The sequence below is a fragment of the Xenopus laevis genome, chromosome 6L (assembly GCF_017654675.1).
Source record: "Xenopus laevis strain J_2021 chromosome 6L, Xenopus_laevis_v10.1, whole genome shotgun sequence".
Lineage (NCBI taxonomy): Eukaryota > Metazoa > Chordata > Amphibia > Anura > Pipidae > Xenopus > Xenopus laevis.
Window position 1 is genome coordinate 109,875,321 of NC_054381.1, and position 24,143 is coordinate 109,899,463.

The following is a 24,143-nucleotide window of genomic DNA, read 5'->3' on the forward strand; positions in this document are numbered from 1 at the left end:
AAATTAACTAATTAAAGATGCAGCTGAAGGTTAAGGGTGCTGACAGACCCAAAGGGTTCTGTGTATACCATTCAGGGGGCATTTACCCAATTTGATTTTCTGCTTTTAGTTAAAAGGTTAGCTAGATATGCATAACCCTGCACTAAAATATCTTCAGGACCTCACATGTGGCTAAAGGTGTTCAGTCTTCATGATTACAATTAATAATATAAACCTAAAGTATAAAATAGTCATTATAATAAAAACAATTTTTTGGGTTGCAATTTAATTTACTTACTTAATTAACTTTGAGTCCAGCAAGAAGAAAGTTATTCCCCTCCCCCTCCAGGATCCTTCTGTATTTCTTATACAAGCCTCTCTAGTGCTCTCATACTGAGTAATAGCCCCTGCGGCCAGAGAATCTGTGATATGGGGATTTTACCCCTCTCTTGTTGCTGCTTTGAAGTCCCCTCCACCACATCATTCCCCCACATTCTGTTCTTCATTTTGCCACATCAACTGTCCAGCAGTCTAACTGATATTTCTTATATATGATTCCCTCCTCTCATCTAATAGTAGTCTGTTTTTTACTAAAATGTAAATGCCAAGATTTACGTGGGTCACACTGTGCCTTATGTTGTGACTGTTATTGCTACATTATTACAATTCTTGCTCTTGTTATATCCTAGCATGTGTACATAATTCAGCTTTTCACTGTACCTTGCACTGTAAAGGTACAGTGCAAGGTATTATGACTGCTGAGTGAGCAAATATCTCACAATTGTGGCTGAGTTTCTTGACTAGAACGGTAAATTTAGGCAATACAATGGGACAGTGGTTGGTGTGCTTGCCTTCCAGCACTGGGCATTTTCTGCAGTCAGTTTGTAAGCGTTCCACCGGGTGCTCTGGTTTGTTCAATAAAGGATTATTTTTAAAGATCTTGGAAACATTTTATTAGCAGGCAGGGATAGAGCGAATAAACCCAACCTGAGGGCATATTCTGCCAGGATATGTAGCTGTCATTTTGGATTTTTGCAAAAGCATGCTGCTTAATCTCCTGTGACAGGCTGTTCTAATTAAACTTTTCCTAATACCGGTAGTTATATATTAGCAAACTTAATGGGTTTCCTCTCTCACTACTCTTGTCGTTCCAGTTTTTTCTAATCACTCCTCAGGTTCAAATGTTTTTGTTTCCCTTTCAACGGAATCTGTTAATGCATTTTTAATAATATGCTTTGTTCCAAAACAAGAAGACTTTGATTAGTGGAGCACGAGTAGTAGCCAATGAGCAACCCTAGGGTTAACCGACTGTGCAGGAGGATCTTAGTCTTTTAGGGTCACTGACAGTCTGACTCTCTGAGAGAGCTGCTGAGCCGAAAGCCTAGTATCGGCAGTTTACAACTCCTAAAATCCCTGAAATCATAAATTTAATTTAAATTTACAAAGTGCAACACTATAAGGGCAAGATTTACTACCAGAGCTCGCCACAGAAAAATTCACCCACTTCTCTTCATTCCTATGGGATTTATAGAAGCATATTTTACCCATAGATGAATACAATTCTGTGGTGAGCTCTTATCTCACATTTTGATAAATCTACACCAAAGTTTACATTACTTTTTTTTTTTATTTGGGTTTAAGTGTATATGCTTGTTTGTGTCTCATAAATAATTTTATAGCCGCAAATAAAAATATTTAGTTACAGATGGTTTTGCACTCCATAGTGCCCTCTAGGAATTTGTGGCTACTCCCAACTTGCACTTGCAGAGCCAGCCTGCTGGCATATTGTTGTTTATATCAGCCCCAGCAATATTATTTTAGCACATATAATAAAACTGCATTTTTTACCTGACTTGCCTAACTGGTTGAGCATATCAAGTGCAGCAGAAGGGCTATTGCTGATTTTTGAATGCAATTACCCTTTGCTACCTAAAGCAGGTAATACATATATGTATTACTCAGCAGTGTTCTTACTGTTTACTACATTGCCCCGGGAATGTCTGTTTCCTGCAATAAGTATTATTAGGATGTGTCTTAACAGCTTAAGCATCTGTATACTAAGCCTTTTGCACCAACAGCTTTAGAAACCGCATGTATACCCTCCAATCCTCAACCCTAAGAATATTTCCACTTTCCATCTGCACTTTCTTCTGCATATATTCTACTTATAGGCAGACAGGAATGTTTTTTTGTGGGCTCTATATATTTCAGGACATAGAACACAGCATTATAGTATCAATTTTCTAATAAATATCAGCATGTACAGGTACTGATACAGAAATAGCCATATCTGCCTTCATGTTCATGTCTAGCTTGAACTATAATTTGTAGAAGTCCTTAACAAATGTTAACACTAGTAGATCACAGCTTTAGGCATGGACATATAAATAAAGATAGCAAAACCAACAGCTGCCCAGTGGGTAGCCTTATCTGATATGATGATGTTCAACAAACTGGAAATATCCCTTTCGGCTTTATATATATGCAGATTTATATGGTATCCTCATTGAGTCATCTGTCTTGAAATGTCAGGGGCCAATCTTATGTTGATGCAAACGGAGGTGAATGACAGTGGCAAGAACTGGCAATCTTTATTGAATATTATTAAGTAAATGTGGGGGCACTGAAATAAAACTGTCATATTGTTACAGATCTAGTATCTCAATCAAACAAAAAAAGTGATCCCTTATTGAATATATTTATCCTGCGGTAGAAGCGGAGGTCTGACCTTAGTCAGTACAAATTAATGAATTAAAAAAGAGGAAAAAGTACCCCACTAGCTTCAAACTCGCTCAGCAGTCTCTGGTAGTTTAAAGCTACCTAATTATAATAATCTCAATTGCGTGCAAAATTACTAATTACTTTATAGTAATCTTATAAATTCAAAAAGTGCTTGTGCTATAATTTAACCGGTTAAAATCCCAATTGATTATGAATTAATTAAATAAATGTGATACAATTCATTCTATTATATATGCAGGGGTTAAGAAAAATTGGTACTAATATGCCCTTAGCTATAATCAATTCTATTTCACAATAGTGTATATCCTTTTGCAACAAGGTGTATTAGTCTAAAAGTTAATAATAACCCCCTCCAATCACTTTGAGTTAAAAAACTTTAAAGTGCAAGTGCTTAAACAGTTAATAAGGACTGGTACTTAACATAAATTCATCCGGACTAAACAATAATTCATAGAATTGAAAGTGCTTGATAGTGCTTTGCAATAAATTATAGTTGAGATAATTAATTAAATAGAGACCGCAATAAATAGGATAAATATTAAAAAACACACAATGCTCAGGTTCAGAAATTAAGTCAGAAATGGAAAGGAAAAGGAGGTGGAGTTGTCCCAAATCTACTACCTTTTCTATCCCTGGGACACCACAAAGACAAAGAAGGCAGAGTACCCGGGACTGTGGTCTCAAATTTTAATCTAGTCCTAGACTTAACTACTGTATATAGGCCTAAAAAACCACAAATCCACGGGCTCTTGTGAGCTTTAGTATCAGAGAAAATAGCGAAGAACCGAGCACTGGTTGAGGTTTGAAACCTCCCCACCCCTTCCACTACTTTGAAACCCCAATTGACTTCAATTTAAAAAGTTAAGGTTAAAAAGGACTCAGAACGCCGACGCGCGTTTCACAATACTGGCTTTGTCAAGGCGTAAAGACGCGGTACCTTTCGGGTTGAGGGGAGAAGTTCTGGGTACGGGTAAAGACGCGGGTCGGCAGTTCTGAGGGTCACGGGTCGGGCCGCGGGTATTCTCAATAGCAATATTTACTCCTTTTTTCTGATCACGGGTACTTCCGATGACGTCACTTCTGGTTTACAATAACAGCACTTCCTGTTTTACTCCTTTTTTTTCTGATCATGTCTATTTCCGATGATGTCACTTCCAGTTTACAATGACAGCACTTCCTGATTCTTGATGTTCAGCAGGTTGCGGGTCCGGGTTGCGGATATGGTACTTGTGGGTAGGGTCGGGAAGCGGTTCCAAGTGGGTAACAATGCGGGTTACGGGTCCGGGTTACGGATTGCAGGTTGCGGATACGTGTCCCAAAAATTCATGGGAATTGTGAGGATTATGCTTTTATATTGCTGCACTTCTTAGTTAACAATTTACGTCTCTTCTGAACTGAGGTGGCCATCCAATCACAGAGAAGCATCTGATCCTAGGGATTATGTTTTGTGCCTTGTTATACACAAACACACTGCAAAACAATGAACAAATGTCAGCTCTTTGGGATGCACCAGTGCAGATGAGTATCAAGTGTCTGCCAAACTGAGCAATACTTGATTCATATTTAGGTGTTATGTCATTACTTCTCTACTCTTCTACTACTTCTCTTAAATCCATTGAAGGCTAGTATGAATGGCACGTCCCGGTATAGCTGTGGGATCGATGTGGCTTATGCTGTAAAAGCTGAAACGGCAAGAACCTGCACTGCAGTAGGAATGCGGTCAGTGCAGTTTTATCCACACATTTCCCAGAGCATAGGTATACAGACTGAATTTACATGTGTGTGGAATGCTATTTGCACAGACTGACAAATTCACCCTAGTCATGATTACTTACTAAAGGAAAAATATATGCTCTTTATAAGTATTTCACTGTAGGATATGCTGAGTGTCATGTCATAGTGTGTCATAATTCTACCTCTCTATATATTTATTGAAAGAATAGCTACAGAACTCCTAGTGGTTCTAAATACAAGTAATTACCAATGTAAAGGAAATATGTGTCAAGTCAAGAATTATGATAATGAGGGAATCATTAACTTTCCTGCCAGCTGTTAAATTACAGGTGAAACGTACCACACTGGACATTAGTCTTATACATGCCCGTGGCCAAAATAAGATTAATAGGCGGGGGGAAACTTTATTTTAGTTGGCAACATGTAGCTGCTTCTATGACACTATGATAATGGCAAAGGACTCCATATATATCAAGTACATATTTTTTTTTTCTTCTTAAGTCAGAGACCATACTGGTTTTAGTTTAGATATTTAATACTTAATAATACAATTATGTATTTAAGACAATGGACTTACTCTTGCACCCGTAATGATGGATGTGTCTGATCTTTTATCTGATGTGGTTTGGAATCTGTGAGGCATCCTGGGAGGGATAAATATATGACTGGGCGGGGGTAATATAATCTGATTTATTTCCCCACCCGTCCACTCCCACCACATTCTGTTTCACGTTTGGTTAACTAGTTATTAATTTTCCCCTCAGCTTTGCACCGTCACTTACAGGACCTAATTGGAATCTTGGAGCAGTTCTACAAGGGAAACCAATATATACCACCTCATAGACTACAGTTTAATTTAAAATCCATTAGCCAGAAAGCTCCAAATTATGGGAAGGTGGTCTCTTATAGACTCCATTTTATACAAATAATCCAAAATTTTAAAAATGATTTCGTTTTTTCAGTAATAATAAAATTAGACCTTGTACTTGATCCAACTAAAATATAATTAATCCTTATTGGAAGCAATGCAAGCCTATTGGGTGTATTTAATGTTTAAATTAATTTATAGCAGACTTAAAGGGGTGGTCCACCTTTAAGTTAACGTTTAGTATGTTATCGAATGGCTAATTCTAAGCAGCTTTTCAATTGGTCTTCATTATTTATTTTTTATTGTTTTTTTAATTATTTGCCTTTTACTTCTGACTCTTTGCCAGCTTTCAAAAAGGGTTCACTGACCCAATCTAAACAAATGCTCTGTAAGGCTACATATTTATTGTTACTGCTACTTTTTATTACTCATCTTTCTAATCTGGCCCTCTCCTGAATTCATATTCCAGTTTCTTATTCATATAAATGCATGGTTGCTAGAGTAATATGGACACTGCTGAACTGCTCAACATAAATCTACATAACTCAAAAACCACAAATAGTAAAACATGAAAACCGATTGCAAATTGTTTCAGAATATCACTCCCAATATCATACTAGAAGTTAAATCAAAGGTGAACAACCCCTTTAAGGTGTGAAGATCCAAATTACAGAAAGATATCTTATCTGGAAAACCTCAGGTCCCGAGCATTCTGGATTACCGGTTCTATGCCTGCCTGGCCAATATTTTACCTGCCTTGCCAATGATATATAATGCCAATATGGAAGAAAGATAAAAATAAAGGAATGTTGGTATTTTTATTTCAGAAAAGGTGGCCACCCCAGTGTGGCTCCAGTTTAATTGTATTGCTAGATTATTTTATTTGTCAGGGATTCCAATGTTTTTTTTTAAGTATTATATAATGTGTGTTTTTTTGTATGCCACTGATTCTTTATTATCTGGCTGTAGTTATGTTATCTGGCAGAAGCATGTTATGGGGAATATTTAGGTAACCGTTCTCTCTCATTTTTTGAGTATACATCCCATTAAAGGAACAGTTCAGTGTGAAAAAAAAAACTGTATAAATAGATAGGCTGTGCAAAATAAAAAATGTTTCTAATATAGTTAGTTAGGGAAAAATGTAATATATAAAGGCTGGAGTGAACAGATGTCTAATAAAACAGTCAGAATCCAACTTCCTGCTTTTCAGCTCTATAACTCTGAGCTAGTCAGCGACTTGAAGGGGGGCCACATGGTACATTTCTGTTCAGTGAGTTTGTAATTGAGCTCAGATTCAAAAGCAACAGATATGACCCATGTGGCCCCCCCTCAAGTTTCTGATTGGTTACTGCCTGGTAACCAGGGTAACCGCTGTCTTAAATATATTGATAATGGGTTGAGTGCAGAGGACCTCTTGTAGTTGACTATAAGTGTAAACCAAGGGAGCTGAAAAGCAGGAAGTAGTGGTCTGACTGACATGTTATACATAAAATCACTCCAGTCTTTATACATTAATTTTTTGGCTAACTAACTATATTAGATTTATACACCAGAATACTAATAATAGATTATGATACACAAATCCTCAAGAATAAAGAGCAGTAGTTGATATGGTGATATTAAAACTTATGGGAAATTCTAATTAAAGCAGCCAAAAGGGTAACTTTATAGGCACCCTTTTCCCTATTTTTAGAGGTGCCTATAATACCAAATAAGAATGGAATCATTTGGCTTCTGATTGATTCTAGGAGACTGGCAGATTAGAGAGAGAGTTACTTTGCCCATTATAAAACAGCGTAAAAGTTGTATGTAAAATCTTGACAAATTCAAGTTAAAATTCGGAAAATAAATGGCTTATATAAGACAAAATATTAAATGGAAAGTATCTTCTCTTTATTCCAGCTTAATTGAATTTGAATGGTTATTAATAACCAAAAGACCCAGTAAAATGGCTTTCAAAATTAGGAGAAACCCAGAATTATATATTAACAAAAGTATGCTTTTTTAATTATTAACAAACTGTTTTTTTTTTTTTTCTGCAGGAGAGTCAATTGATTGCAGATTTACAGAAACAGAGGTAAGTCATTCTGATTGAGCCTACATACTGCTTGAGGATATGGTAAGATAACTTAGGCTTTCAGTAACTGTTTATACAGGTATGGGAATCCTTAATTTGGATATCCAGATTCTGAATAAGAGCTCCCATAGCTTGAGCACAATTTCAGTAGCCTATCGAAGTAAAAGCAGGGAACTTTGCTCCTATTTATTTTCAGATTATTACAATTGCAGGTGACTTTTGCCTTCCTTTTTTGGTTTCTACTATACTTCATTTTTTATATTTTAACGGTATATAATAAAAAGTATGTTTTCTACTGGAACATAAAAAATGAAGACATATAAGTACAGTTCAACAAGTGCAGCGATGGAGTATTCCCAATCACTAGTGGCTCTCTTGTTCAGAGAGATGAAGTTTAATAAACTGCTGCAGTACAGGAGGTTTCCACTTTGTACAGCAGTTTGAATAGATTGGAGGACTGGGCAGCACACAGTCATATGGTGTTTAATATTAATACAAAGTTTGTGTGAAATACAAATGTATGCTCATTGTCAAAAACAACATTGATTCTTGTTATACACTAAATGGAATTATGTTGGGGATCTTGATTTCATGGAAAACCCTATATGCTATAGCTCATCCACTGGATATCTTCTGCTTTGCATTCACATTAGAAGACGTTCTCCTCATGCCTTATATTATTTTCTTGTGGATTCACTTTCCTGGCTTCACATACAATGCCCAGAAAACCCTGCACTGCACCAATGAGCCCCAGTAAGGGTGAAACCTGTCTGTATTTCGGATAGGATCCGTAGCTCCCCCCCTGGCTGTGCTTTACTGGGTTTCCTTCCCTGTAATCTTACAGCTTGGTTTTATTTTCTATTACAAACATGGCAACTGTACGTTGTTTTAGTCAGTGTCTACTAAAGTGCTGTATTAGAGTCCAAATGATTTGACTTATTACTATAGATTTAGTATACCATGACCTGCATGACACAGACAACTTAAGGCATGAAAACATAATTTTTATTCAGTTAAATGAGGGAAAACGAATAGAACAATTAAACTACAAGGAAAGACTGTCAAGCTGGCTTTGTTTTTGCTAGAGAAGTGCCACAATCACATTGACATGATAACTATTTACCTTTATATTAAATGGCATTATAGCTGGGAAACGAGGGATTACAGAAAAACTATGTAAATTGTTCTAGAAATGTAAATGTCTATAACGGCAATGTTTGCGTAACAGTATTACCTTCATTTGTTTGATGTTTAAGCAGGCAAGACAATTTTTGTATAACTATATTTATTTTTTCTTTTGTATTAATTCTAACCATAGAAATGTATTAAAATTATGCCTTTAATGGCTTAATGAAAATCTGGTAGTATGAGAGAGAGATTTGAGGATGTATGTAATATTTCACTTTACCTGTAGGGCCTTTTCCACCCGTGAGCAACATTCAGATGTAAAATTAGTTGGGGAGCAACACAAGCATGAAAAATGTTCCTGGGTAGTGCCAAATAAGGGTTGTGATTGACTATTAGTAGCGCCTATGTGGACTGGTAGCCTACAGGAGCCTCTGTTTGGTTGGACACCTGGTTTTCATGCAGCCAAAACTTGCCTCCAAGCCTGGAATTCAAAAATAAGCACCTGCTTTGAGCCACTGAGAGCAACATCCAAGGGGTTGGGGAGCAACATGTTGCTCACGAGCTACTGGTTGGGGATCACTGCCATAGACTATAATATAACTCTGATTTCATGGTCAGGTTGGTAAATGGTTATTTCATTCAGAGATACAACCAGGGCATCCAGGACTGACATAATTTAGTCTTATATTAACAAAGAGTAAACGCCTAGGGCATTTCCTAATCAAAAAACAAGGAAGTGCAATGCCTAAATATAAAACTTCAGTAGTTAAATGGGGGTTTCACAGTCAAATTAAGGTTAAGAATGATGTAGACATAATAATGTGCTGGAGTGGGGAGGGCAATGGAATGCACGAGGAAGAGGAGGAATTATATTATAATATATTAGCAAGTTCATTGCAGGTAAATTTATGTTAATACTAAACGCGGCCCTAGCTGCTGATTTACCAGTTAGGCTTTTAAAAGGCCAGGTAGCAACCAATGTATTTTGGGTCCAGTGCCTTGGTCATTACACAATGCCTGCAAGTCCAGACACGCAAACAAGCAGGCCCATGGATCGGCTGATTCTTGGTCTTCCTTTATAGAGAATCAACCTCATGTGGCAGGACTGCTCTTTTATAGTCATCCTCTTTGGTGTGTTTAACTGGAAATATTTATATCTATTATCTGGTGGAGTAGCCAAGGATTGGCAGGTAGCAAGGACACTATAGGGATGTCATGGGCGTTGCTCTTCAGACAGACAGCAAAAGGGCCTCTCAGTGTGACATTAGCATTACACCCCTGATTCATTTCTCACTTATAATTAACAACAATAATTAAATGTAAACTATATTTTCTGAAGCGACAAAAGATTGTGCTTCTGTGTGTTTAGGAAGGTATTTAGGTCAGCAGACCTCATACCCATTAAAACCTAGAAATGTTTAGTGGATTATACAGCAGCAGCCTTGCCTTAGATGTTTCAATACATGCATTAGAATTTTACTGGAGAAAAGCCTGCCTGTGTAAAATTGATTCAGACTGACATCCTGAACTCATTTTCAACTTTCCAGCTGTCAGCATGGCAGCACTGAGAGATGAGGCTGGCAAGCATTTTTATATGTAAATTAAGTCAGCCCATTATGTCACAAATTCAAGTTCACAAATTCCCAAGGATTCTGATGATTTCTAAGGAACTGGAGTTTGAAGACATTAGCCTGTGTTAGCCTTTTTTCGAGACATGTCATTGCATGTCATTGTCAAGCAGATTTTACAAGGAGGACATCGCCACCTAAAGGAGAAGGAAAGCTCCAAGGCAGTTTATTGCCAACAGATTAGCCACAATAGCGCAAGCTAGAATGCTATATTTATTCTGCAGAATGCTTTACCATACCTGAGTAAACAGCTCTAGACAATGTCTCTGTTTGTTTAGGATAGAAGCTGCCATATAAGCTTGGTGTGACATCACTTCCTGCCTGAGTCTCTCCCTGCTCACTTACACCTCTGAGCTCAGATTACAGCAGGGATGGGAGAAAGGAGGGGGTGAGGAGCAAATTGAGCATGCTCAAGCCCTGCCCTGAAGGTTTAAACTGAAGGTATCAAGTCTGATACAGAAGTCCATGTGTACACAATAAAAGGAAATAAATGCAGTGTTTCTTTTGACAGAGGACTCAGAGCAGCATTACTTTGAGGGTTTACTGGTGTATTTATATAGACCTTTCAGATAAAGCTTACTTAAGTTTAGCCTTTCCTTCTCCTATAAGGCTTATGGGACATCACTGGGTGTTCAGGTGGAAAACAGTTGTGGCCAAAACACAGCTATTCACCCATCACAGCTTCCCTTAGAGATATAGATATATATTGGTTTTTTGAAAAGTATTCCTGTTGATTGCATACATATATTATTTTAAATAATACACATAGGGGCAGATTTATTAAGGGTCGAATTGTAAATTCAAATTCAGATTTTCAAGTTTCAAGTTTCACAATTTCGATTTGGGAATAATCCAAACTCGAATTCAAATTTGAGATTTATCATACCTGGACCCTGGGAACAATTAGAATACTAAACCTAAACCAGCTAAAACCTGCCTGGTTCATGTAGAAGGGTCCAGAATGGGTCCAGTGGCCCATTTGAAGATGTTAATAGCCTTCCTGACATTCGAGTTTTTTTCGAAAAACAAAAAAAAACTATTCAAATTCGATTCGAGTTTTTGGTCGGTAATATTAGTTCAAGTTTTAGACGTTTGCGTTTTTTCTTAAACAACCTCCCATTCGAGTTGAGGGTATATTCGAATTTATTAAAGTAAAAAAAAATTCACATAAACATAAAATTCGACCTTTGCTAAATCTGCCCCAAGACTGGAATTTTAACCCAAAAAGTATGTTTAACTTAAAGGGGTGGTTCACCTTCAAACAACTAGTTGTTTTCAGACGGATCACCAGAAATAATGACTTTTTCCAATGACTTTCTATTTTCTATGTGTCACCGTTTTTCTAATATTGAAGTGTCAAGTGTCATTTTTTACCTTTTGGAGCAGCTCTGGGAGGGGGGGGGGTCGCCGACTCTGTAAACTGTTCTAAATGGAAACATTTAGTTGATACATTTCTTATCTTTGTCACTGCTGAGCAGAATCTCTTGGTTTCATTACAGGCAGCTGTTAGAATTGATACAATTGTTGCTAATACTCCAGAGATGCTGCTGAGAAATTCAACTTTAAACTTAGATTTTGGAAAAACAGTAAAAAATAAATAATGTAAAGTTATTGAAAAAAGTCTTTATTTCTGGGGAACAATCTAAAAACAACTGAATTGAAAAAAAGTGTTTGGAAGGTGAACAACCCCTTTAACCATTCATTATAACAGGCATGGGACCTGTTATCCAGAATGATCAGGACCTAGGGTTTTCTAGATAAGGGGTCTTTCTGTAATTTGGATCTCCCTACTTTAAGTCTGCTAAAAATCATTTAAACTGTAATTAAATCCAATAGGATTGTTTTACCTCCTAATAGAATAGAATAGAATTATATCTTATTTGGGATCAAGTACAAGGTTTTGTTTTGTTATTACATTAACCATAATTTGGAGCTTTCTGGATAACTGGTTTCCGGATAACAGATCCCATACCTGTATTAGTATTATTATTATTATTAATAATAATAATAATAATAATAATAAAAACACCATAATGTTGAATTTACACAGGTCGGTACACTAAATTGTTAAAAGAAAAATAAGAGCTGTTCACCTTGGGTGACTTAAAAATAAAGCACCCATGCACCTAACACAATGATTGGCACATGAGTCTCTGCAGAGATGTTTGCACCCACATTAGAAAGGAGCCTATTTTTGTTTGCCCATGACAGCATGTTTTTAGCTTCAGTTGCTGAATCTTCTTGCTTTTGGAACAACAGCAATACAAAGTGAGTTGTGATTAAAGCATTGTTCAGCAGTTGCTCAGAGGCAGCCATAAAAGTGCACTTGATTGCACGTTGTTTTAATTAATAAGCTGGAGAAAATAATTCTGTGCACACAGCTTTCTAAAGAATACTGGCCGCGATCACATGGATCCTGATTCCTAATAACGTTTTAGCCCTGTTAATAGTTTGTAGACGTGACCCTTCCCAGGACCTAAAAGCATTAGAAAGCAGTTAATTGCATGGATACAGTGTTGGTGCTGCAGATGCAAGTTGTGATGACACTATTTTGGGCACACAGAAAGGATACCCATGCTCAGTTATGCCTCAACATACCCCATCTACGGTGCCCTCAGCCTTATACATGTACTCAAAGTTATTTGTGCTTCTTAATTGTGTGTAATTGGTGGCCTGATTCTTCAAACTCAGTGTCAGGTAATCATATATATTTTCATAAATCTGTGAGTGTCTTTTAAAACAAGAAGTCTAAAATTATTGGACCTAATATAACCTGCCAACCTCTGTTTTATATGACGATGTCTCTGTAATACTGCTACATGATGACAATGAGTTTAGCAATGAAAAACTAATCTCCAGTGTAGTTCATTCCCAGGCAGCCATATTGACCTTTCAATTGCATTATTGCACAGTATTACTCTGCCCTTCTTGGCTTGGCAAAATAGTTTCATGTGTGCTTTATATGAATATTCATGATGGGTGTAATGCAGAAGATGGAGCTCACACAATCCTCTGTGTAATCAAAAAATCAATGTATTTGTTCAGTTGCATAATATTTTAGGAATCCACTGCAATTAGTTAATTATGGCATTTAATTCAGTGCTTTTTAAACAGCACTGAATTAAATGCCATAATGGACTAAATTTAGGCACTATTCCATATAAACTGCTAAGAACAATTGTATGGATACTTACTGGGATAGGGATATTGTTTATCAGTGGCATAATTAGAAGTTACTAGGCCCCATAGCAAAATTATTTATAGGCCCCCATAAACACTGTTAAAAATCTATTTGTTTTCATAAGCATATGTATTTATGAATCTGCAATCAGGCCCCCTAGCTGTCCCAGGGTCTGCCTTTATTTATATATATATATATATATATATATATATATATATATATATATATATATATATATATATATATATATATACACACATTGCCGCATATACATTGTTACAAACTGTATTAAAAATTATGCTTAAAGCTAATGTTATATGGAGGATTATAAGATTGGAGACAAAAAGGAACACCAAGAGCCCCAATAGTGTAATATGTTTTAACAAGGAGTAATGGTAGAGTAAACAAGTTAATACTCACAAACCAGGGTTACCGCTAGGCAACCACTGTATAGGCAGGTGGGGAAATTATCCTGACCCCACTCAGGAATAAGAAGTCGCTCTCTGTAAAAGAAGAAAGTGGGGATGATACCCCTCCACTCGGGGTGGACTCGATATGGTAGTAAAACAAAACAGAGGCGCCAAAAGGATAAAAATAGCTAAAAGCACTTAAAAACCCAATGGGTAATTCAGAGGAGGTAGTAATAAACTTACCTCCTCCAAGCAGACACCAACAAAAGTGGTAATTTTCAATAGTAGTTTATTCACAAAACTGTATTTACAGTTTTGTGAATAAACTACTATTGAAAATTACCACTTTTGTTGGTGTCTGCTTGGAGGAGGTAAGTTTATTACTACCTCCTCTGAATTACCCATTGGGTTTTTAAGTGCTTTTAGCTATTTTTATCCTTTTGGCGCCTCTGTTTTGTTTTACTACCATGGAGGATTATAAGGACCTGTTTAAAAAATCTTTCCATCTAAATGTTTGGGGAACAACTGACATAAGAGGATGCCAAAGCAAACTGGTGATTAGTCTTTATACATTAGTATTCTCTAATGACTTTTGGATGCACCAGGTAGGTCTTTAGGTTTGATATCGCAAACAAATGATTCTTTTTTTAATTACACATTATTCTTTGAAATAGACCATGCGTAACAAACAGTTTGGTCTAGTGGCAAAATGTAGTGAACAAAAGAAAATATAACCTGTTTCTTTGCTACATACAAAACAGACAGGATCTGTCTTTTGTATCTCAAATGGTGTGTCCTTTAATGAAAACATGCTCTGATAAGGGCCTTTACACACAGGAAGCTTTTTCAGGTGCTCATGATGTGCATTAAACATGATTATAATCTTTTCGATTTTATTCTTAGGGACGGATTTACATAGTGGGCGCCCCTAGGCCCACTGCCGTTCATCGCCCCTGTTCCCTCCCCTTTATTCGTGCACATTTTCATCATCTGGAAGGAGCAATGGGGATTGTCGCACGGGAAATTTAAAAAATGATTGTCTCTCCAGCCCATCCCCAGTGTTTTTGAACTAATGTGGGTGTGGTTTGGCAGCATGCCGCCCCCCAAAAATCCTGCCGCCCTAGGCCCGACCTGTTTATTCTGCCTGGTGGTAAATGAACAATAAGTTATGTATTTTAGCACATGTGTGTTTAAATATGTTTTTGAACACATGGGGCAGATTTATCAAAATGTGAGTTTAGATTTTAATTTAATAAAAACGTACCCACTTTCCTATGGGAATTTTGGAAGCGTAGTTATCATATGGTGAGTTCTAATCTTCACCCATTGATAGATATACTTCTAAAAAATCACATAGGAATGAATAGAAGGTGGATGAGGATCTATTTATTAAGCTCTAAACATTTTGATAAATCTTGCCCCATAGTGTTTAACTCGGTGGTTAAAAAACCCTCTAATAATTAAGTATTGTAAAAATATATATACAGTTTGCAAGCAACACAAAATGAAATATATAGTATGTGTAGTGTAATGTATACATCGCATACAGTGCATGGAAGTCAGTTCCAGCAGCTGAGAGGTTAAATTCACCTTTGTAAGTCACTGTGGGACTAGTTCAGGTTTCGCCTCTCCTTGGCTGGATATTTGACCTTGACAGACTTAGATCTTTCAGAGAAATATAGTCCATGTGATATTGTGCCTCACAGGCGAGGCATTGTGTGAGTTTACAGTCGTCTCCTTTAGAAGCAGGTTAGAACTGGACTCTCACAGTAGAACCTCTTCTCAGGCAGATCTGGAGTCTCCTGTTTCTCTGCGCTAATGGCCTGTAATCCAGTCACAAAAGTACCTTTTGGCAAGGAAACGGACTGATACCCACTAATGGGCACAGCTAATCTCTCCTGTGTAACATTTTGCAGGTTTTTAATTGACTCTATTGTTACATTAAAGTTCACTTTTTGTGTTGTGATGGGAATACATTTTTAATATAGCATTTGTTTCTCTGTTCTGCTTGGACATATGTGCCCAGAAAGCAGATTAGGTTACATGCATACATGCCCCCGAGCACTGGCTATTTGCTTGCAAGATCTTTGTCTTTCATCCTGCCCTGAATAGAGCTGATCTTGAAGCTCTTGGGAGGCAGAGGACAGGAAACTGATGAGGGACAACTCACATTACCCTCGCAGCTGGTACTTTAAATAGTCCTTTTAGAGGAAATATATGTAGTTAAAAACAGCTTGAGGGGCTGGAGTCTGCTTATCTCTGGGGAAATATTAGAATAAATATTAGAAAACTGGACCAACTGGGTAACTCCCACCTGGTAGATTTAAAAGGGACATGTTGCCATTGTATTATATACCTTGAAAATACTTGGAATGTGCTATTAAAAGTCTCCTTTTTATTTACTTAACTATCATTTTCCTCAGAGACCCTACTACCCAGCCATTTCAGTTCCTTCTGCCCATTGCTCAGTTTCTGCTGCCCTGTGTCTCACAGCCCTTTGCATTGCGCAATGCCAACCAGCCTCTAGACTGACCTGATGGGAAACTGCAATTTATATTGGCGATGGCTACCTACATCCTACTTTGGTTTGGGCAAGGTCTGATCTAGGCTTACGGCACTATACAGAATTTTATTCAACATCATGGGCAGAAATACTTCTTTGAGATGCACAAGTCTGTTTATATTGGGAGTTCAAGATATTTTAGATAGAATCACCTGAAAACTGCAAGAATATTAAATCCCTATATAACTGGTGGGGTGCAATTTCTAATCCAGGAAATAATCTGGAGGGTAACAGAAACATCAGCATTATAGACTTATAATACACAACCACCATAAATATCCTGTAAATTATAGCCTTATAAACAATGGTTAATGATGTCAGTAGTTATAATCGGAGCTTAGTGTTGTCATTTCTGTCACATGACTCACTGAAACTTGTGTATTAAAATAAATAAAGTACCCCCTGTTGAAAAATATGAGAATATTAGAAGTCATTAGAATTCCATGACTTGTATAAACACACAACCTTCTCCTTGTGCTTTTATATGGTCATGGAACTCCTTGGTAACTTATAATAAACTTATATTTTGCAATAGGGGGTACTATATTCACTATATTAAGATAACCCTATGTCAATAGGGCGATGCAGGTGCAGATTTTTTGAAAGGGGTGGTTCACATGTAAGTAAACTTTTAATATGTTATAGAATGGCCAGTTCTAAGCAACTTTTAAATTTACTTACATTTTTTCTTATTTTGATAGTTTTTGAATTATTTGCCATCTTATTACTCGTCTCAGCTTTCAAATGGGGGTCACTGACCCCATCTAAAACACAAATGCTCTGTAAGTCTACAAATGTTTTGTTATTGTTACTTTTTATTACTCATCTTTATATTCAGACCCTCTCCTGCTCATATTGCAGTCTTTTATTCAAAACAGTGCATGTTTGTAAGGGTAATTTGGACCCTAGTAAGCAGACTGCTGAACTTGCAAACTGGAGAAGTGCTGAATGAAAAGCTATATAACTCAAAAACCACAAGAAATAAAAATCTGTTAATGCTGATGTAGATATTGGTGTTTAGACTAAGACCACTGAATAAATGTTCCAGCTGATTGGCAGTTGTTTTACCTACCATTATTGATGCCCCTTTCTCCAAAGCCCTTTAACCTTTTACCTGCCCTGTTGCCATAATTAGTATACATGTATGAGTGCAGTTGGGAGAGGGACAAACCATGTGATTGTTTCAGTTGCATCTGCTTCAGTCTTAAGCCGTACGTGAGTCTGCATTAATGCAAACCCTCACTCTGCTTAACTCTCTTTCATAATGGGACAATGCAGCAGAATTTCCTTATTCTAAATCGGCTTATCCTGATGATATTGTTTTACATTTTTTTGAGTCCCTATAAGGAGTTCAATTTTTGTACTATTGAAAACCATAGGTTAAGCCATCAGGGTAGATTGTACCCTCCTAGGTTCTCCAGTAAATAAATGGATGCTTGGTAAACTGATGAACCAGGATCTCATTGTACCACATTACAATAATGCTACCTGAATCTCTTCAGAAAACAAAAGAAATATAATGGTGCAAATCTAGCAGGAAAGTTTCAATTATACTGTATTTAATTTCTCAAGGTTGTATCCCTCATTTACGATAAACAAGAATGTTTTACAATTGTGTGTGTGATACTCTCAAAAGACAACTGAACCTCCAATATCATATTTGTACTCTCCCATAAATATAAATAATAATTATAGGAGATCTAACCCATATTGAAAATTAATGGAAGCACTTACCGTAGAACTTTTGCAATTTACATTAATTTGCTATTTTAAGCGTTGGCATTAGAACAGACTTTTGAAAGGAACAGCTATCTTTGGAAGTCATGTCACTCTCACCCATAGTATGTATGTATGCATACTTACATGTAACACACTGTTCAGAGATGCAGTTAGATTTGGGTAGGACTGAAGTGATCAAGCTTTCTCATTTATAGCTAAAACATTGCAATTTCCCTCTCTATAATAACTCCTTATAGGAATCAACTAGTTACATTGTGGCATGTTGTAATGGAAAACCAGTTTTCCCCCCATACTGTTCAAAATTCAAGTGTGATTGCGTTATCTGCTTGTTGTCTAGATTTTACTCTGATTTGATTAGTTGTTTGGTTTCTATATTTAGTGTATTAATTGGCACTATTGAAACCACATTGTTTTGTGTAGTCATGAGACTGTAAGGAAATGAGAGACTGGTTTATCTTCATATCCCATGACTGCACAACCCAAAGATATATAAATCTGTATTTCCACATTGGGCCAGGCCAGAATGTCAGACACTGTGAAGTGTCCAAGAAATGTAATTTAAATAAGGATATAAAGCTATTTTTGTCCATTCACCCACAAATAACATGCAGCCATCAGTTGTTTCCTGGTAAAAATTATGGTTGATGTTATTAATAGGGAAAAAAGATAATTATATAGGAAGGCAGGTATTTTTTTCCAGAAAAGGTGGCAAGCCTAGCTTCAGGGCATGCTCTTAAAATTTAATTTTATTCAGTCTTTATCCAAAGGTTTATAATCTGCTAAAAATATTTCCAGTGCCTAATTAGATATTTCCTTTGGTTAGGAGGGTGGGTCCTGTATGCCTTTAAAACCAATAAATCATGTTTTTTTCCATATCCTCAGTCTTCTCAGTTGATCTCAATAAGGATTTCCGATTGGTCCCTACAACTCTCAGAAACCCTCTGACAGCCAAAGTCTTTCAGGGGTCATGAGAGTTGTAGTACACCTTATTAAAACATTTTTATTAGAACATTATCTAAACATTTTTATTAGAACATTATCTAAGCTCTACAAGACACAGACTTCGTTCCTACTGATTCTCTTATAAGCACATGAACTTTATCTCTGTATATTTAAATTTATTTCAGTGCTTGCCCTCCCTGTGTGTACTTTTCTTTATTGTAAAATGATACGGTAGCATCTCTACAGCTGCAATAGTACATCCACCCCCCTCATCCACATCCACAACCCAAAAAAAGGGATATGCAATTCTTTTTTCTTTATTCTTAAGGACTTGTTGGTACAAATTGCATAACTAGCAAGAGAGTCATGTGTTAGGCGTTTAAGAATGAACCATAATGAATCACGGAGTTATTGTAAAAGCATGACTAATGTAGAATCCCAGGAAAAACCAGATCTTTGTGTGTAGGACTTTTCCTATATCACAGTTCACTTTTATGTGTAATTTAGAAATGTTCTTCAAAAGAGCAGTTTCTGTTACAATAGTTCTGCTCACTAGTAACAAGCTCATGCGTGCATTGGTAAAATTAAAAAGCATGTGGTTTATGGAGTAGTTTACCAAGGTCAGGTAGCTGCCTATGGCTGGCTGTAACCTGAACCGCAAAAGGTATTGTTCTGTTGATTGCAGACAAAAAGGCAATCTAAAGTCAATATGAACCTAAAAAAATGTGATAAATGTAATATTGTAACCATGATGAACATATTAATACCTGGCTATGAGAATATCATTAGGGTGGAGTCTGAAACAACCTTTTGTACAGTTGTACCTATGTGAGTGACTTACAACTTTGCTATGTGCTTTCACATTCCTACATATATTAAAATGCCATATGACACGTAGCCTGCCAGGAAAATGAAAGTACGCCCTGATTAACAAGTTGCCAAACGACTGGGAAATTAAGAGGGGATTCTGGTTTTGCATAAGTAATCATACTTGTTTGCATTTGTCATTGCAAAAGGGCCTTATTCTGGACTCATACTGGCATCCACTTCAAATATAGCCTCCTCATCAAGGTAACTTCAGTTTCCCTTATGTTTTAACCAGTATGAGAGGCAGTCAACTTCATTTACTAATGTGGAGCAAGGTGCAAATCAGGCCTGCATTTTGCACTCTGCCCCAATGAGGTTCCCAGGTTGAGACAAATGTACTCGCTATATACTGCACTGGCCACTGTATGGGTGGGAGGTGTATTGAAACTAACGATCATCCTTGGCAAGATCTTTTCCAAGAAAGATCGTAATTGTTACATCTATGGCCACCTTTAGTATGAACCAGCCTCATGAGGACCCCTAATTATACTGTATATGATTAAAAGTGCACTAATGAAGTTTCCATTATTTGAGGCCATTGCTTTTGTGTGTGTGTGTGTGTGTTTTTTATGATTGCACATTTTTTTATGCAATTTATGTTTCAGGTTCGTCATACTAATGCAAAATGTGCCCTTTAAAGTGGATGTTATACTTGCAATGGAAATTCTCTTTAGCATGTTTATATAGCTGCACCTGAATGGTGCTGTAAGATTAATTTAAAATTATATAAAGCTGGGCATCATGCCATAGAACATGCTGAAGTAGGCACCACAAACCATGCCAGAGTAAGAGGCTTATACGGCACATGAAAGAAGGCCATGTAATTAAGGCAAATATAAATGACTGCAGAGGCCTGTATATGCAGCCCAAGCTTTGCTGTGTACACAAGAAAAATATGTTTACAGTTCATCTGCATTGTCTATTCAGCGAAAAGGACTGCAGTGCAGCTTTACTGGTCTGCCATACACATTGCGTAGAAAACAAATGCTGTATAGCTGTATCTGATCAAATTCTGCTGAATTCTAACTGTATTCAGTTCCACTTCACCCAGGAATGCAGTAGCTTTTATATAAATCTGCTCCATACTCCAGGGCAAATAACATGTTAATGAAGGAATCTGATATATTACAGCACAACACTGAATGATGTATATGTACTTTAAACTGGTGTTTTTTTATGCTGCCAGAACAACTTTCATTTTTGTCACTCACTTGTTATTATAGGCTTCAGTTTCTCCAATGCAAGTAAAAAAAGTCTTCATTTTGTGGGGGGTTTACAGTAAAATAGTAATATGTTGCAAGAACATTTGCTGCAGCTTTGGAGCACAGGGGGAAATATGTTCTGTATTGTAAAAATGATTTTGACCCTGTATCATATTTATGTTCACAAAGGTCATCCTTGGACTTTGTGTGTGGTATTTGCCTATATGCTGCATTTAATACTACGAACATCAGGTCATTGCAGCCAAACTGGTTTTAAAATAAGTTTTAAGTATAATGTATACACAGACAGTAAATGTTTCCTAAGGTCACAAAGTAGCTGATGTGGATATTAAAGTAGAATCTATAGTCTCAGCCCACTGCTTACAAGCCCTGTCACCCTTTCCCTTTCACTAGTACCGGCAAATGCTCCGCCGGGGACTCGCGTGTGCAAAGAAGGATGCGCGTGCGCAACCGTGCGCAAAGAAGGACGCGCATGTCTACTTTTTTTTTTTCTGTGCTCCAAAGCTGCAGCAAATGTTCTTGCAACATATTACTATTTTACTGTAAACCCCCCACAAAATGAAGGCTTTTTTTACTTGCATTGGAGAAACTGAAGCCAATAACAACAAGTGAGTGACAAAAATTAGGGGTAGACTGTTTAGGAGGTATGTGCCTGGCTCCCCCAAGCTTTGTGCCCTAGTCATGTGCCTCTGCTGCTTACCCCTAGTTCTGGCCCTGCTTCTCACCCACTGTATATAATGGCAAATAGGCAGCACCGTAACACAGAGCTAAACTGCCTACGTTTGCCCATGACAGAATGAATTTCTTCTGCAGAATGTTTCCATGTTAAAACCTCTAAACCATCCTTTTCGTTTTTTTTTTCATCCTGTGAGACGTGTGAATCAGTATATATTATACCCTGGGAATTTGTCTTTCTTATGAAATGGTTTATTTATCTCCCAATATGCACATGAATCTGATGCAGCTGCAAGTGTGAAGGGTCCCTGTTTCATAATTTTCAGAGAATGTATAATTATTTGCTTTTTCTATTGATGAATTAGTGTCCGGCATCTTGTCCTTTTGGTCTGACTGATCAAAGCTGCTCACATTTGTTACTAAAGATAACTAAGCTGGGGTAAGATTTGTGGCACCTAATGTTGGTAAATGAGCCCCTGAAGTTTTTCCTATGGTCAAATGATACTATAAAGCTATGGCAACTATCAGGCCCGGACTGGCAATCTGTGGGTTCGGGCAAATGGCAGATGGGCCGCTAGCTCTAACTGTAAATGGGCCGCTCACCTAAAATTGCAAATTAGATACGTCTTTAATATGTAAATAGTCACTCACTTTAGAAATGTAAATGAGCTGTCCATAAGAACTAGCCACAGCTAAGCCGATGCCTGCATTTTTTGCATGTTACATGTCAGTACTGGCATACCCCATGATTCTGTACAGAAACCCCATGATTCTGTTTAACAATTTAGAATTTTCAGGGATTTACCGGTAGTTGCTCTTAAAGGAACAGTTCAGTGTTAAAATAAAAACTGGATAAATAGATAGATAAATAAAAAATGTTTATAATATTATTAGGTAGCCAAAAATGTAATGTATAAAGGCTGGAGTGAGTGGATGTCTAACATAATAGCCAGAACACTACTTCCTGCTTTGTAGCTCTCTTGGTTTCCACTGATTGGTTACCAGTCAATAACAAATAAGTGACTTGAGTGGGGGCACATGGGTCATAACTGTTGCTTTTGAATCTGAGCTGAATCCTGAGTAAGGTTGCCACCTTTGCCGGTGGCTAAACCTCAATAATGAGGGCGGAGCAGATAGCATTGGGGCCAGGGACAGGCTATTACATCACTTATATGCAAATGGCTGGATTTCTGTCCAGTTTTCACAATGTTTTAAATGGGACAGAAAGTTTTGAACGGACAGCCTTTTGACAAACTGAGATGTCCAGTTGAAACCCACACGGCTGGAAACCCTACATCTATTGTGTCTATTCTGCCCGATGAGTAAGACCAATGCTTTAACTACAGGTATGGGATCTATTATACACTAATCAGTTATCCAGAAAGCTCTGAAATACAGAAATGCTCATTTAGAAAAACTATTTCTTATTTTTGTTTGATTTCCTTATTTCTGTTTCTCTTCTGTTCCTGTAATAACAATAAATGAACTGCACTTCATAATAACTAAGCCAAGAGTATCTTGGTATTTAATTGGTTTTCATTTGGCCAGATTAATATTCGGGTTTCACAAGGCTGAAAACCAAACAGAAAGTTGAGACCCGAACAGGCCTTAGAAAAACCGAAGTGTTCGGGGCAAAACCGAAGAGGTGGCAACCCTAATACCGAGGATCACTTGCAAACTCACTGAACAGTTATGTCCCATGTGGTGCCCCTTAAAGTCACTGACTAACTCTGAGTTTGAGAGCTGCAAAGCAGGAAGTAGTGTTCTGGCTATTATGTTACACATCCAGTCGCTCCAGCCTTTATACATTACATTTTTGGCTCACTAACTATATTAGAAACATTTTATTTTGCACAGCCTATCTACGTAACCAGTTTTTATTTTTACACTAATCTGTTCCTTTAAAATAAATAGATAAAATAACTGAATTGATAAAATTAATGTTTAATTACTTCCCTAAAGCCCTACATTAAAATCTACCTCTAAGTATCATGCAGTACGATAAGGCAAAATATAATTAAAACATTTAAATGCAGGCCAATATAGAATTTCACCCCCCTCCACCACCAAAATAAAAAGGTTTTCCATTCTGCTGCTGACTGTCGACAGTATTTATCTGTGAAAACCTCTAGCATGCTCATGAACTACCTGCTCCCATAGGACACGGATCTTGCTTGAAAAAATTGGAAGAGGAGCTTGGTTACCTGGGCCTGTTTCAGTAAAGACAAGAGGCTGATACATGATAATAACTCCATACAAAATTGTGGTACTATGCCAGAAAATGGCAGTTTTAGGTCCAGCATCTGATTAGTTAATCTTAATCTTTATATATTATAAATAACCTTTTTCCAAGGAAGAGCTTTCCAAATTTGTTTCAATGTTGTAT

General features: G+C 37.1%; 1 protein-coding gene across 5 annotated transcripts in view; it reads left to right on the forward strand.

Moving 5' to 3' along the window:
* Positions 1-24,143, forward strand: part of LOC108719187 (protein spire homolog 1) — a 103,561-nt gene that overhangs the window by 14,329 nt on the left and 65,089 nt on the right. For all 5 annotated transcript variants that reach the window (XM_018267865.2, XM_018267867.2, XM_018267869.2 and 2 more), the window contains exon 2: positions 7,366-7,400. In XM_018267865.2, coding sequence (XP_018123354.1) covers positions 7,366-7,400 — 35 coding nt within the window. The remainder of the gene's footprint in view (positions 1-7,365; positions 7,401-24,143) is intronic.